This window comes from Delphinapterus leucas, chromosome 15 (genome assembly GCF_059928025.1).
Source record: "Delphinapterus leucas isolate spDelLeu-1000000601 "Yukka" chromosome 15, BTC_Dleu_Yukka2, whole genome shotgun sequence".
NCBI classification, from domain to species: domain Eukaryota; kingdom Metazoa; phylum Chordata; class Mammalia; order Artiodactyla; family Monodontidae; genus Delphinapterus; species Delphinapterus leucas.
In genome coordinates this window covers 39,569,066-39,585,592 of record NC_143143.1, presented here as the reverse complement: position 1 = coordinate 39,585,592, position 16,527 = coordinate 39,569,066, and the positions used below count along the sequence as shown (strand labels likewise).

Sequence of the window (16,527 nt, the reverse complement as noted above, 5' to 3'; positions counted from 1 at the left end):
CATAATTTCTTGGCTGTGGCTCCAGGCTTTGAGTCCCACACTCATGGTTGTGAATTCTCTCTAATACTTTTTTACAAGCTCATCTCTGCTACCGTCCATGAGGATGGCTATGAAGTTAGCATCAGGCTGAATTATATTCAAGTCTCAAACAAGGTGAGTAAAACCGCCGGAAGTTATTCATTTCAAAATTGACTGACCTAGTAAATGGTAGCTTATGATTTATTGAAATCCTTCTGCATAATCCATAGAAAGGAAGAGTTTAGAATATTATGAAACTTAACTGGAGGCCAGCAATTTCATAGAATTAGATAAATAACTGAGCTAAACCTCAGAGAAGCCAGCTTTCAGGCACATAAAGATGTCATAAGAACAGAAAGAATTTATCACCTACCCTGTTGGTCCTGTAGTTCTCAGGTTTATTTATACCCACTGAAGTCTGAGTATAGGCGAAAGACTGACAGAAATGTTTGCTGATACGTACTTGGACCTATTTGCCTATAAAAATAAGCCGTACTTTGTGGCCATGTCTCCCTTGATCTTCCGTCTCATTTGGTAACTGGAACATTGCCATGGAGCCCATAAGTGTGTGACAAACATTAACTGATACAGGCAGCTTTAGTTTCATTGGACAAGAAGTCACAACATACAAAAGGATAATTAATGGATTGAGAAGAGAGTGAAGAAGGCAAGGAAAAGGAGGGGAACTGGGGCCTGGCCGTGACCTGGCAGGGTGCTCACGATGTCTCTAAAACTGGGACAGATAGCTGGGCCCTGCCTGACCCACAGGGAGGCTGGGAGTGTCCAGTGGGAAGATACATGTGAATGTGCTTTGTAACCAAGGAAAGCACTAAATGCTGTGTTTTCGGTTGTGTGGCTGCAGCAGAGTTTGGGCGAGGAGGTGCTTCAGGAGAATGGGACTGAGGGACGCAGAACACGGCGAGTCACACCACACAGTTGTCCCCACTTGAGGCTGGGGGGAGGGGCATAACCGCTAGGGCAGGTCAGCACCCATCTACTGAGGGCAGCTGGAGACGGGGGTCAGCTGTGAGCTGTTAGCAGCCAACGTGGCAGCTGGGATGGTACCTGACTGGTTAAGGGGAACTGGACAGACACGAGAGCACCTGCAATATGCTGTCCATCGCGTAGAAGTCAGGGATGTGTCCCCGGTTCTGTGTGTGTTTTTTCTTAGCCTGCGTGTTCTGTCCTCAGGAAGTAGCAGGTGGCTCCCGATGGCAGGAGCAGGGTGCCACGCTGTGGAACCGGTCCAGGTGGATACCGAATCCTGGGTCTAGCCTGTGTATCACCCATCCTCATTTTATAGACATCCATGTAACCTCATTTTGCTTTGACAACCTCTCTTTGAGGCTGGTCATAATATTTCCGCTTTACGGGTGAGGAAACTGAGGATCAGAGAAGTTAAGCAACTTGCTTCTTCCAAGGCCCCTAAGCTACTAAGTGACCAAACCAGGATACAGACTCTGCAGCCTGAGCCTCCCCATCAGGCCACCCTAATCCCAAGACATGGAAGGGTTGTAAGCACAGAGGGACACAGTTACGTATACATTCATTGTATAAAGGGGCTGGGGCAGCCACAGGGAAGGTGGGCTGGCAGGAACCTGTTTGGAGGCTGTTGCAATGATCTCGCTGTGAGAAGAGGGGCCAGAATGAGGAGTTGCGTAAGAGGCAGAATGGACAAAACATCACGGTGAGGTGAGGGAGGTGTCTGGAAGCATGGTCACGCTGCAGGCTTGACTGTCTGGGTAGACAGGGCTGTCGTTAACAGAAAGAGGAGCAGGTGAGCAGGGAGACCATTCTGCTGGGACGTGGCAGCCTCATCTTTCATGGTGCTGGAATTTTTTCATTGGCCAGAACCCTTACCTGAACAAGGCGGTGAAGTTCAGCGACCACTTTCTGAGCAGTGTCACCGAGGGAGGGAACGGGCTTTTCGGCAGCGGGTCCAACCTGGGTGAGTTGTCCCCTTCTGGGGACTTTAAAGCAGTTGACCAGTTCTATATGGATGTTGTTACAGGAAAGTAAATCCTACACGTTCTCATCACGAGGAAAAAATTTTTTTTCTATTTCTTTCATTTTGTTTCTATATGAGATGACGATGTTCACTAAACTTCTGGCGGTCATCATTTCATGGTGTATGTAAGTCAAATCATTCTGCTGTGCCCCTGAAACTCATACAGTGCTGCTGTATGTCAGTTACATCTCAGTAAACCTGGAAGAAAAAATAATAATTAAAAAAGAGAAACGTAAAGAACTGTTGACCAAAAACAACACAGTGACTTGGCGAGGATGGAGAGAACTGCTTAAGATTTGCCGGCCCAGCCAGGCCTCTTAACTTTCACGTTCCACCCATGTTATTCCTCTGGCCACCCCAAAGTCAGGCCTGAGACCTTTGCAGTCTTTCACAGGAACTGGGGAGATAAATTGGGGCAGGGGGTGCTCTTTGGGGCCTGAGAACTATAGCCCCTTTTATTCCCCTCCCTCCTCCCATCCTCTGGTTCTGGACCAAGAAGGACAGCCCCAGGAGTCCTTCGGGCCAGGTTTCATCAAATAGAAATTTCTATAAAAGCCTTTTCCTCCTTCCGACCTCTTGAGGGGGGCATGGCAGGAGAGTGGCTCTTTACATGATGGGAGTGGCGGGGGGCTTCACTTTGGTCCTCGACTCCTGTCATTCCAGTGAGTGACTACAGCCAGAGCACCCCAGACACCACGGAGAAGGTCACAAGGACCAAGAATTTCAAGACCAAAACGTTTCAAGAGAAGGAGCAGCAGCTTACGGTATGTGTTCTCCTTGATCCTTAGAGCTGTCTTCTTCAGCCTGTGCATCTAATGTTTTATTCTGAGATTGTTTAAACGGAAGAATACTTTTTCATTTTCTGTTCCCTTTTTTAGAGCAGTGTGTTTTTACTTTATGGAGGCAAAACCTTTAAAATCTCTCAAGATTATTCACTGGAATTATTTTAAAGTTCTCCTCAGTCTCCTGATCACCTGTTTCCTCTGGGGTCAGTTCTATCTGCTCATCTTTCTCTTTCTTGATTTTGGTTTGTCTCGAACATGTGATGATCCTTGGTTGCTAGGTCATGTTGATAAACGAAGGGCTAGTGTGATTAGCACGGGTGCCCAGCTGGGTCTGTGGGCCTGAGGTCTCTGTGGGTGGAGGAGGGTCCTCGAAGTTGCCAGCACGGGAAGGCCTTTCCTCTGCCTGTGAGCGCGGTAGTGGGAGTGCCGTGGTGGTTTCCACTCCTTCCTGGCTCTCCAAACCTGTGCCACGTCTGGGCTCTGCCCTTCGCCCTTCCCAGGCCCAGTGCTCCCAGGAGAAGCCTCTGTTAGGCCAATTGTGAACTGTATGGAAAATAGTATCAGGGTTTAAGCAGGGAGAGCGGAGAGGATGCCAGCCATCCCCGTGATTCATGGTAAAGCCCTTTAATAACACGCTGTGGATTCAGCCACACCCAACGCCCACCCTCCTGCTGGGCTCCCTGGAGAGAACACACTCACATGTCTGGGGTCTGCAGCTGGTTTTCCTCTTGGCTTTGATTTCCCTGTCAGTCTGATTCCATCTGCTTTCAATCTTTGGGATTCTTCACCATTTCTGATCCATGCATGGTACCCTTTCCCGGTTTCCCTCAGCTGTTAAGAGTTTTGTTTTTCACAATTATGGACCATGAATAGTTTTAATGGGAGCTTTGGAGAGACAGTGGGTGCCCTTGCTCACCCACCACCTTGCCCTCCGGTCGGCCGTCTTTGGCTGTGGCAGCGAGCTGGAGGTGGACACGGGCACCCAGCCTGGTCGGGGGCGGGGGAGGGTTCTCCGCAGGCAGGTGGTCACACTCGGGCTGATTTCGAACACCTTATAAAGCATGCAGCGTAAACTTTAGGATTCACCTGGTTGCTTTTCCTCGAAATATTCATAATAAAACTAGTGTGTGGTTTCTGAGGTTTTACGAGGTTTCTCATTGCATCCCTGCCCTTAATAACATGAAAAAATGTCAGTGTGGTGTCCTTCCCCCAGGCAAGACCTCAGAGACTGGCTAGATTTACATTAGATGTGTTTATCTGTGCTGCTGGCCGTTGAAGACCACACACACATACACGCACACCCCACACACACATCACACACACACACTTGTGCTCACACTCACCTGTCCCTGGGACTCAGAACTTACCCAGGAGAGGAAACATTTGCCCTGAGGGTTGAGCCTGGACAAGTGGGACATGACAGTAAAAAGATTTTGCGGCCGTGCAAACGACCACCTTCTGTGATCCTGCAGCCTGAAAACAGGCTTCTGCTGAAGGAAGTCGGACCAGCAGGGGAAGGAAGAGTGTCTGTGATGGAACAGCTATGTGATGAAGTAAGTGCAGCCCAAGAACACGCCTCCCTGAGGCTCTCAGCCAGGCCTGCCACCCCGTCTCTTTCAGATGGAAGTTTCGTTCGATATTGTGATAATCACAGTGCTGCTTAACTTAAAACCGTCTGGAAGTGGGCTAAACGGCTAGTCAAAAACTTTACCTTAATTGTTACCTGTTGCTAATTTTTATAGCAAAGAAAATAGGCAGAAAAGTGCACAGGAGCCCAAATAAAGTGCAGGAAGGTGGACAGAATCCCTGGTCTGTGACCCTGTGTGACCATGATGTTTCCTAAAGAAGCAAGGTTGTCCATCCAGGTGGCTGGCCTCCCGCTGGGGGAGCAGAAACACAAGTTTTATCTCGCACATGACTTGGCAGCTCTGTCTTTGTAGGTTGGGTCTTGGGGTTCCTGCTTCTTTTGAGTTAAAGCAGTTTAGTTCCATCAAGGGTTTGTTATACTTACTAGGATGGCGAGCGGGTGACGTTGAGCTTAGGCCTTGTGCAAGTTTGTCCTTTTCTACACGCGGCAGGGAGCAGATCCCAACTGCGGTGACAGCAAAGACCAGCCCGTTCTAAGCCCGGCGGTCACGAACAAGCACCATGAAGTGATCCCGGTTCTCGTGCAGAGGGGAGCGGACGTGGACCAGCAGTGGGGCCCGTAAGTGAAACTCGAGGAAGGGCGAGTTGTGGTGAGGTCGCAGCCAGCTGGTACTTGGTGGGGCTCCTCCGAGCAGTCAGTTTGCAGGCCGTGTTCAACTTGAACCACTTAGGAACCATTTCAACCTGTTCTGGCCTTAATGAGAGACTTAACTGCTTCTGTTTTCCAAATCTGGGTAAAACAAAGGTTTTTAAATGGACTACTGGATTGTCTAACTTTTAGTAGCTTTGATAAATGATGATCCATTTTGTTAACTCATTTATATTTGTGAGCCTGCAAATCCTTAGCCGTTGGGTGTTAAGCAGTGTTTTCATCATGGTGGAAATGTACCCATGAAGTTACTGCAGAAAGAAAACCTTATCCGGTTGTCCGTGGATGCGAACAGCCCAGAGGAGAGGCGGTGCATGTGGGTTCACCACGTCGTCTCCTGTTTCCACAGCTGGGAAGCGGGATGACGAAATCCCCAGCCACGTGGGATGGTTTTGTTCCTTTCCCACCCTTGACCCCACCCGGCCTTGTGAGTCCACTGTTCTCTTGCAAATTACTCTGGGGACCTGGGGTGGACAGTGTTTTGAGCCCAGGTCCTCGCTATTAACTGCTTACATCCCGCTGACCAAGCTGTTGAACTGGAAGTCATCTGGGGGAATCGCAGGTCAACCACTCTGCCGCCCGCACTGTTACTGAGGCAGCTGGGGGCCCCGGTCTGTGAATCGTGCTGCCGAGGATGGCAAGGAGCACAGGGGACAAAAGTTAAATAGCTTTGCTTCTGTTCTCCTCTGTTTCAAAATTTCCTCTAGCGTTTTTACTCAAAATATCTCTCTCTTAATTTTTCTATGTGCGGTTTTTAAAGTTTCTGCCCAGCAGGACTCCTGTGTCAGTAGACACGACCCCCTTTTTATCAGTAGTTTAATTTTATAGCAGAGTGTTTGGCCTGTGGGTGTACACACTTGATGGCTGGAATTTACTTTCTCAAGTTCTCTTGGGGTTCACAGGCGTCATACCTTGTCAGCTTCGTCATTTACATTCCCACACTTTTATCATTATTAATAGAAATAATGACACCTTGTTTTGTGTGAAGGTATACTTTATGTTTGGATAATTCAGATAAGGATTTTTTATAGCATTTACATATAATGTTTGTGGTTGATACAAAAATCGCTTGAGCACATTTTGAATTGTTGCTTGAGTGTGATGAGTCCTGGCTTTATGAAGAGTCCGGCTAACAGGATGAACCTAACTCTGGACGTGGAACAGGCAACCTGTCTCTTTTTGGTGTTCCTCAGTTCCCATGGTTGCTTCATTACCATTCTGTAAACTGACATCTATCCACATGTGATCTCCTTGCATTTCTACTAAGTCTAACGCTGTGGTTATATGGTCTAGCTGAATGGTGTGTAATAGCCCTTTGTCACTCCCCCTGCATTGTCATGGTTACTGTTAGCAGAATATAGCTCACGTGGGGTCAGGGAGGGGCGGGTTCAGAAAGCAGGTTTTTCCACTGAGAGCCAATTCTGCTGAGTGTGGTTTATATTTGTTAGTTCACAGTGTTTGGGCCTGGGTCCACCCGGCCTCTGCCCCACAGCTGGACCTCTGTAGACCCAGGAACATGACCTCAAGGCTCCACTATCTACAGCTCTTCAGGCACAAGCCATCTGGCGATCTGACTTTCCTGTAAAAGAGGCTCCGTGACTTGTCCTTTGCAAACAAGGATTAACATTCTCTTCTCACCCTGAGCCTGTTTAGCTAATGGCGAGAGGCAGCCCAGGTGGTCTCCATACAGGTAACTTCTGTCCAGCAGCTTGGCCGGTAGCAGAAAGCCCCTCCCTAGGGTTTCTGGTTCCCATGTTTGTGTCTTTCTTACCAGAATAAACTCATACTCATCAGAAAGGGGATGGCTGAGGAGAAATACACATCTTCCACCAAAGCTGACACCTCTTACCAGCAGACTTCAGAAACATGGATTCAAAAAGTCTTGCGAGGAGAGGGACACAGAGAGATGCTGTTTGCTTTTGGACAGTAGATGCCCTTCTTCACTGGCAGTTTCAAATATCGAGCCCCTGAGCTCTACCCTAGCAGGCAAGTGAGGAAAATGCAACCATCAGTTTACTTAGAGGTTCACCTGGGGAGATTTATTCTATTAGGTAATTCAGGATTTACAAAGAGAGAGTGTACCTTAGCTCACCGTGATACTTAGATTGGAGTAAACAGTTTGAGTTGCTTGTGCATTAGTAGAAAAGTGTCTTTATGATACAAATTCACAGAACACCACAGTACTTGCTGTGCCAGCCGCGTTCTGGAAGGTCTGCCGTGACAACGACAAGCTCCTCGGAGGAGGAGCCTCACAGCATGGAGTTCTGGTGGCAGGACGCGCTCCGTCTCGTGCCCTCGCCGTGTTGCAGTTAACTTGTTTGGGGAGATAAGAGTTGGCAGAGTCATGATTCATCATCTTCCAAAACCCAACTGTGGTTACGCAGGAAACCACCAACCCAGAAAAGCTAGCCATCAGAGACCCCCGCCCCCAGCCCCGTTATTGAGTAAATAGAATCTAGCCATCAGAGGTCCCCGCCCCCAGCCCCGTTATTGAGTAAATAGAACCTAGCCATCAGAGACCCCCGCCCCCAGCCCCGTTATTGAGTAAATAGAACCTAGCCATCAGAGGTCCCCGCCCCCAGCCCCGTTATTGAGTAAATAGAATCTAGCCATCAGAGGTCCCCGCCCCCAGCCCCGTTATTGAGTAAATAGAATCTAGCCATCAGAGGTCCCCGCCCCCAGCCCCGTTATTGAGTAAATAGAATCTAGCCAGCAGAGAACCCCGCCCCCAGCCCCGTTATTGAGTAAATAGAATCTAGCCATCAGAGACCCCCGCCCCCAGCCCCGTTATTGAGTAAATAGAATCTAGCCATCAGAGGTCCCCGCCCCCAGCCCCGTTATTGAGTAAATAGAATCTAGCCATCAGAGACCCCCGTCCCCAGCCCCGTTATTGAGTAAATAGAATCTAGCCATCAGAGGTCCCCGCCCCCAGCCCCGTTATTGAGTAAATAGAATCTAGCCATCAGAGACCCCGCCCCCAGCCCCGTTATTGAGTAAATAGAATCTAGCCATCAGAGGTCCCCGCCCCCAGCCCCGTTATTGAGTAAATAGAATCTAGCCATCAGAGGTCCCCGCCCCCAGCCCCATTATTGAGTAAATAGAATCTAGCCATCAGAGGTCCCCGCCCCCAGCCCCGTTATTGAGTAAATAGAATCTAGCCATCAGAGGTCCCCGCCCCCAGCCCCGTTATTGAGTAAATAGAATCTAGCCATCAGAGGTCCCCGCCCCCAGCCCCGTTATTGAGTAAATAGAATCTAGCCATCAGAGACCCCCGCCCCCAGCCCCGTTATTGAGTAAGTAGAATCTAGGCATCAGAGACCCCCGCCCCCAGCCCCATTATTGAGTAAGTAGAATCTAGCCATCAGAGACCCCCGCCCCCAGCCCCATTATTGAGTAAGTAGAATCTAGCCATCAGAGACCCCCGCCCCCAGCCCCATTATTGAGTAAGTAGAATCTAGCCATCAGAGGTCCCCGCTCCCAGCCCCATTATTGAGTAAGTAGAGCCATCAGAGACCCCCGCCCCCAGCCCCATTATTGAGTAAGTAGAATCTAGCCATCAGAGACCCCCGCCCCCAGCCCCGTTATTGAGTAAATAGAATCTAGCCATCAGAGGTCCCCGCCCCCAGCCCCGTTATTGAGTAAATAGAATCTAGCCATCAGAGACCCCCGTCCCCAGCCCCGTTATTGAGTAAATAGAATCTAGCCATCAGAGGTCCCCGCCCCCAGCCCCGTTATTGAGTAAATAGAATCTAGCCATCAGAGGTCCCCGCCCCCAGCCCCGTTATTGAGTAAATAGAATCTAGCCATCAGAGGTCCCCGCCCCCAGCCCCGTTATTGAGTAAATAGAATCTAGCCATCAGAGGTCCCCGCCCCCAGCCCCGTTATTGAGTAAATAGAATCTAGCCATCAGAGGTCCCCGCCCCCAGCCCCGTTATTGAGTAAATAGAATCTAGCCATCAGAGGTCCCCGCTCCCAGCCCCGTTATTGAGTAAATAGAATCTAGCCATCAGAGGTCCCCGCCCCCAGCCCCGTTATTGAGTAAATAGAACACTGCACTCTGCTCTCAGCCTGGGGAGAGTTGTGAAGATAGAAGGTCTTGAGTCCACCTAGGAGATGCCGCAACCCTGTGAATATATCTGAGTTCAAATGGTAAATGCGTGATGAAGCCCCAGGAACTTGAGGGGGGTGAAGTGACAGTGAAGCCTTATTTATGCCACTGGGGAGGCAGGAAAGATGAAAGCTGAGGAGGAGATTGGTGTCTGGTGTGACTGAGACCTCCGTGGTCAGACCCCCGTAGCACACTGTGTACCCCTCCACCCTGAATTTACAGCCAGGTCCTCTGAGCTCCCCGAGAGAGGAACAAGCACTGTGTCACAGGTGACCAGGTGGCCCTGGCACATCTGGGGGCACCAGGTTGGCACTCACACATGTGCTGAGTAGCTGAACAAATAATTCAAATGACTTAGAGGTCACCTGAAAGACCTCGTGAGAAATGTACACTTTGAATGTGACCACTGGGAATTGTGCTAAAGGAGGGGAAAGTAGATTCTTCTGTGGTGACAGGGGACAGTCTGGAGGCAGGAGAGAGCAAAATGTGGAGAAAATGAACATATTCCTCTTGCTAGGTCTTCTCATCTGTAAAATGGGGATAATTGAACTCGGGTCATAGAGTTAGTGGAGGATGAAATGAGATCGTTTGTAGTGCCCGGAGCCTGATGATTGGACTTTAATGGTGGCAGTCGTGAAGCTGCGATTATGAAAAAAGGATTATCAGGATTTGCGTGGAAAGTGTCAACTGCACGATGATTGACATAGGATATGGGGCTGGGTGAGTTGGCTCTGGGAGAAGAGCCACGTGGGGCTTAAATAACAGAAGCCCTGGGTGAAAGGTGTCACAACTGGATTTAAGTTCTAAGTTCTATTTCTGTTAACAGATGTCACCAAGCCTTCCCAAGTCCAAGTTTTCACATTAAGGAAAGGGCATGTGTATTTTTTTAATGCACCAAACTCTAAGAAGATGAACTTGATAACTGCTTCTCATACTTTAATGTGTATGTAAATCAGCCAAGGATCTTGTGAAAATGCACATTTGGTAGGTCTGGGTGGGGCCGGGCCTGAGATCCACCATCTCTAGCAAGCTCTCAGGAGATGCCAATGGTCCAGGTGCCACAGTCTGAGTAGCGAGGGTCCAGAGACCGTTCTTACAAACACTGAGACGTTAAGAATCATCCCAGCATGGTCCGTGGTAAGGGGTGACCTCACAGTGCTGTTGGACACGGGACTGTCCCCCGTGCCTGACCGCTCAGTTATGTTGATCTGATCAAACTAATCACAATAATGTCACCACCACCAACAGCAATATGAAGGGTGATCCCCAAATCTTAGTTGCTTGCAGGAACTGTTTGTATCAAACCAAAGGCAGATCTTTGGAAAGTCATGGAAATTCTGTCATAAGGCACGTGGCCTTGCCGCTTTCACTTACTGCCTCTGGAGAAATATGAGGAGAAACTAACCAATCATACCACTCAGATTTAGTTGGCACCAGGAGCCTTGGTCAGATAAGTTAGCTGAAATTACATGAATGATAAGATCTAAACTTAGACAAGGTCTAAGACCATTAGGGTGTTTGGACACTTAGAGATCTGCTGCAACACAAAACCGGTGAAAGTGCTAAGTTTCTCATTTACTTTGGAAAGTGGAAAGTCTTCTCATTACCTGGTCAGTTCGGATTCTGGAGCCCGAATCAGGCAGAGGATTGCCCTCCCACAGGTGGATGCAGAGTTCTTAGTTATGTTTTCCTGCAATTCACATGGGTTTCAATCTTGGAGGCAATACTCCTTCCCTAAATTTGTTTGTCTATTCATTCTTTTCATTGATGTATTCATTTTACTAGTGGTTTCTGAGCACCTACTGTGTGCTGGTCAGCATTCTAGGTGATGGAGATACAGCAGTGATGAAGACATCACTTCCCTTCCGTCATGGAGCTTACAGTTTAGTGGAGGAGACAGGCAATAAACAAGTAAACAAATGAATGAGTAATTTCAGAGCATGATAAGTGCTACAAAGAAAATAAAGCCAGGTAAGAGAATCGAGTGTGGTGTGGTCAGGAAAGGCCCCCACCCCCATCCCCCAGGACCAGAGACTCCCAGAATTAGTCTGGGACTTGATTTAAGTACAGAGCAGTATGGGGAGGTTTAGTCACCAATTTCATTATTCATTTCTGGCCTAGTCGTACTGACGTTGCCTTATTTATGGCTAGTCTGGCAGAAAGATTTCTTAAATTGTGTATGTTTATTGAAACTATTTATACGCACCAAATCACTTTTTAATTGTATCGAAGTAAGACATGGACATGATTGAAAAATCAAATCCTGTGGAAGGGCCTGGCGGTCCTCTGCCGCCCTCAACTCTTCACCCCCAGTCCTTGTCTCCAAGGACAACTACATGTAAATGTCTTAAAGTTCTCCCGAGAGTCACCTATATCTCTGTCACTAAACAATGCACTTAAACCGATCACTTGTGATTTAGCATGCTTAGACAGTATCTGCTGATTCTTGCTGTCATAGGTGATGACTTTGCTTGCTGACCGGACCTTCATGTTTTGATCATTCTGTTCCGGTTTTTGTTCTTTATTAATTACTGTTAAAATATAAATGATATGCCTAAACTCCTGTATTTCAATCATCATCTTTCAATGATGTCAGTGGTGTCTCTTGATTCACCTGGATGTAAGTGCATATAAGTGTATATTAGTGCTCTCTACCTTAACCTCTACCTTTCCTTCCCCTTCCATCTCACAACTTCTATTAGTATATGCTTACTTTTTACAACACTAATCACAGCTATATTTACTTGTGTTAACATAATGAAGACATCCATTCTTCATCCATAGGTTGATTGCAATAGTTAAACAGCATGAAGGGCAATTGCATTATAATAGCTACATAAATATTGTTCATTGGTATACTCTGATTACATTTTTGTTTGTAGGTTCAAGAAAACAACACTTAGGTCACTCAAAGTAAAATTTTCTTACCAGAAATGTCAAGTAGATTCTCCTTACACACCATAAATTATTCAAAATCAGGTCACATTTCATTTCCTTTCATAAACCATGAACAACTTGTGTGTTTTTGTGTGTGACTTTGATTTTCCTGGACTTTCTGATTGCCTTTGTTTTTTTCTCGTTTGAAAAAGAACATGCCTTCACCGCATCCATAATCTTACCTGGTTTCTTACTTTTTCAGTGTTTTTTTTCTTAGAGACTTTCCTTTTGGAGTATACTTCCTACTCGGATTTTGCCTGATAGCCCTCTGGCCCTGCTGCACAGTGGTCATCATGGGATTTCTTTTCACTGGAATCCACCTATAGTTATTGTTCACATTTTCCTCTTTCTTGGTTTTGACCCTTGTCAGGCTAGAGTGTGGCCTTAGGTAACTTCTTCAGGAAGGGTATGTAGAAAAAAACTTTTGAGTCCTTGAATATCAAAAATGACTTTCTTGGGGGCTTCCCTGGTGGCGCAGTGGTTGAGAGTCCGCCTGCCGATGCAGGGGACACGAGTTCGTGCCCTGGTCCGGGAAGATCCCACATGCCGCGGAGCGGCTGGGCCCGTGAGCCATGGCCGCTGGGCCTGCGCGTCCGGAGCCTGTGCTCTGCAACGGGAGAGGCCACAACAGTGAGAGGCCCGCGTACCGCAAAAAAAAAAAAAAAGGACTTTCTTTTCTCTTCACTCTTGACTACTAATACCTTGATATTAATTTCTGTGTTCAAAATAATCAAGCCTTGCTCTCATGATTTCTAGCACCCAGCATAGCCCATGAAAATGCTACAGCAAATTCTTATTCATTTCTGACCTGTTTGTTCCTTCTGGAAGCATGTATTCCTGATGTTCTGAAATTTCATAGGGGTATTTTTTTTTTGGGGGTTTTTTTTTTGTTTTGTTTTGTTTTGCGTTACGCGGGCCTCTCACTGCTGTGGCCTCTCCCGTTGCGGAGCACAGGCTCCGGACGCGCAGGCTCAGCGGCCATGGCTCACGGGCCCAGCCGCTGCGCGGCATATGGGATCCTCCCGGACCGGGGCACGAACCCGCGTCCCCTGCATCGGCAGGCGGACTCTCAACCACTGCGCCACCAGGGAAGGCCCATAGGGGTATTTTTTTGATGTGCTGTTGTTCATTCATCCACTTGGCCCTTTCAGTCTGAAAAGTCATGTGTTTCTTCAGCTCAGGGAAATTTTATCTCTTTGGTATTTTCTCTCCTCCATTTTTTTCGATTCTCTCTTTCTAGAATTCCTATTAGTTAGGTGCTGGACCACTCGAATTGACCCTCTCTCTCTGTCTTTTTAATTTTTTCCCCCATATTTTTCATTTCCCTTTTTCTCTCTGTTTTAAGAGATTTTCTTGACCCTCCTGCTGAATACTTTTTCTTTCAACAGTCATATTTTTACTTTCTAAGAGCTCCTTTTTATTCTGTTTCTTCTTCATAGCCTTCTGTTTTTGTCTGATATTGTCTTCAGTCATTTTTAATTTCTTACATTTGTATTTGATTTTTCTTTGATGCTGCAGATTTTTCTCAGATGTGTGTGACCCTTTGTCATCCGTCCATGTTTGAGAATGCGGAATGGACTAGATGAGTGGGAATTCTGTGTGTATGACAGGAGCTTATCATCTAGGGTGGGGGTGGGGTGGGTTGTGGGTGTATGAAGCTGCTCTCAGGCTGGGACAAGTGGAAAGCTTCCCTCTGGGCATGGACATTGCCAGAGGCTCCGTTTATCTCCTTCAGGAAAGAGGCCACCATCCTGTTTCTCTATTGGGATAAACGTATGGCAGCAGGTACATCTGCAGGTGCAGGGGACAGGGTGGGGGTGTCGAGGGAAAGATCAGGGCCAGGAGAATGCAGACCTCCAGTTGCTCATCTCATCTCTGTCTTCAGCCATGACTCCTGCCTCCATCACTCCTGCCACCTCTGGGCAGGAGCCTTTCATGAACTCTAGAATGCAGGTAGCACCCCATCCTCCACTGCAGCATCCACTGCTCACTCACTGGGCCAAAGCTGACCAGGCAAGGTAGAGACAGTCTGGCAGATCCGCAAAATATGCTGTCTGACCTCTCGGACCTGCCCTCTGGGTTCTAAGATTGGTGTTTATTTTCATATCACACAAGCCAAACTCACTGAAGCCAAGGTCATTGTCCCTACACAAGAATAGGAGCCATAGTCCTGAAAGGTTATTGTCATACAGACAGTGCCCAAAGGGTCAAGCCAAGGGTGAGACCGTGTCCAATGCGTTCCATGAACTCTTGGAGGAAATATACTAACATAGTATTTATTAGCATTTGCTAAATTGACTACAAACCATATCCTTGTGGGGTTTCTCACTTTAAAAAATGAATATGTGTATAGATTTTCACTTTCTATCTAATATGAAAGTTTACCCTCCAAATCCTCCAAGGAAAGGAGCAGAGAGGGCAGAGTCAAGAGATTTTCCTGGGTTAGTTAAATAGGTCATGGGTGAAACCAAGGCCCCTTTGATCACCTGCTCCTTCTCCAGTTTCTCGAGGATGCGAATCAAGGATTTAGCCAGGGATTTTTTTCCCATCCAAACAGACTCCAAAATACAGCTCTTCATGGAGCAGCTGTGCTGGGCCTGGCAGGAAGGGAGTGCATCGCTGCCTTACTGGGGTATGTTCCTTGGCCTCCGAGGGACACTGATGGCCACAGTGATCCCCCTGTTGGCCTGTGAGGATTTCAGAGGGTCCTGGTTCCTGAACAGCTGACCCAGTAATGGAGCCACAATCCCCCCATGGCTCCCAGGGCACTAAGGGCTTTTAAAAGCACGATGAAAACGTTGCCCCCTTAAACCCATTTGGTTGTGGGTCGTTGATGCAATGGGAACCCACGGCCAGGATTGGCACTGGATGTGTGAGATCACAGCGCCCCTCAGGTCTCAGGGTAGAGCTGCCCTTGAGGGCTGGTCACGGTGGCCTCTTGGGGGAAGTTTGGGACGGGGGCCAGGAGCTCCCAGACTGGCCTCCAAGGCAGGGAAGGTTCGGAGACCTGAGTCCGTCCGCTCACCCCCATTTCCTTCGCAGATGCAACGCAAGCGTTCAGAAGAAGAACGCGAGAGACCAGACGGCGTATGACCTGGCCCTGGAAACTGGGGATGACCCCGTCATCTCGCTGTTTGCTGCTAAGCTCAGCCTGGATGACCGTTAGCCCTGAGGGCCCCGCAGGCTTCCTTTAAAGAAACCATCCAGCTCTGGCTGTGCTTTGTTCTCTTCCTTCTGAAATGTGTATTTGAGGTTTGAAAACTGAGCTCGAGAGGCACTCATAAGCTTTTAAAAGTTATGTGACAGTATAAGCCCCCAACACCCCATGAGTATTTCCCCAAATGCCCTGAAGAGTGATGAATTTAGTGTATGCTCTCAGTGGTGTATTGCTGCTTGTCTTAGAATTTGCTCTTTAATTTTATTTCTCAGTAGATAACATTACACACGGTTCTAAGCCAAAAGGTATAAAATGTTGTGAAGTCTCCCTCTCGTCCCTGCCCCACAACCACCCACGTCCCCTCCACAGAGGCCACCAGTGACATCCGTGTCCGTCGTGTCTTTCCAGAAGTAGTGTAGGATTATATAAGCAAATGTACGTAGTATGTGTATGTGTTCATACAGAGTACACGTAAAATATAAGTAGAGGTAACACATATATTCTGTCCCCTTGTCTAAGACAAATGGTGGGAAGCCATGTACTGTTCTGCATGTCGTTTGCTTAATATATCTAGTAAGTGGTTCCAAATTAGTTAGTGCATAAAGATTGAGCTTAGTAGAATTTTTCCTTATTAAGCTAAACTCATCAATATTCCTGTTGTTATGGCTTGTTCTTTGGTTGACACATAAGCTTCGAATAAACCAGTTGCAGGAATGTGTAATTTTGACTCATTTCTGTTTTTCAGATCGTCATTTCAATCTTTGGGTGCTAATGCCGCAGTAGGAGTCCCTAAACTGTTTCTGTTAACATTTGTAAACAGGATATTTGTTAATTTAGAATAATTCACTCACGACAATAAGTAATAGACTCTGCTGGCATCAATGCCTACACTTTATTTCCCCAGGGTGGGTGACTGTCTGCAGGTGGACAGGTGCAGAGTGGGACCCAAGCCCCACTGGGGTTGGGCGGTGCCGACCCTGGCTTCCCAGGTAGATGCCTGGCCTGGCGGCCTGCAGAAGGGGAGGGAGCGGCTGCCAGGGTAACCAGTGTCTGGAGAGTCCCGCCAAGGACAGTCATCTGGTTTGGTGTCTGGGTGGTTTGCACAGTGTCTGCTTCGTGTAGCCAGGACGACCTTACCAGAATTCTCTTCCTTTAAGGTTGGGCTCAGGGTTGGCTGCAAGAGAAACTGCACAAGGTTCAGGATTCAGAAGATGGAAG

At 47.7% G+C, this 16,527-nt stretch overlaps 1 protein-coding gene across 1 annotated transcript in view; it reads left to right on the top strand.

Moving 5' to 3' along the window:
• DZANK1 (double zinc ribbon and ankyrin repeat domains 1) overlaps window positions 1-16,079 on the top strand; it is a 76,273-nt gene extending 60,194 nt beyond the window's left edge. Inside the window, exons 13-19 of the mRNA XM_022594246.3 lie at window positions 79-153; window positions 1,870-1,966; window positions 2,690-2,790; window positions 4,284-4,364; window positions 4,890-5,017; window positions 14,710-14,784; window positions 15,195-16,079. Coding sequence (XP_022449954.1) covers window positions 79-153; window positions 1,870-1,966; window positions 2,690-2,790; window positions 4,284-4,364; window positions 4,890-5,017; window positions 14,710-14,784; window positions 15,195-15,318 — 681 coding nt within the window. The 3' untranslated portion in view covers window positions 15,319-16,079. The remainder of the gene's footprint in view (window positions 1-78; window positions 154-1,869; window positions 1,967-2,689; window positions 2,791-4,283; window positions 4,365-4,889; window positions 5,018-14,709; window positions 14,785-15,194) is intronic.
• The last annotated feature ends 448 nt before the right edge of the window (window positions 16,080-16,527 follow it).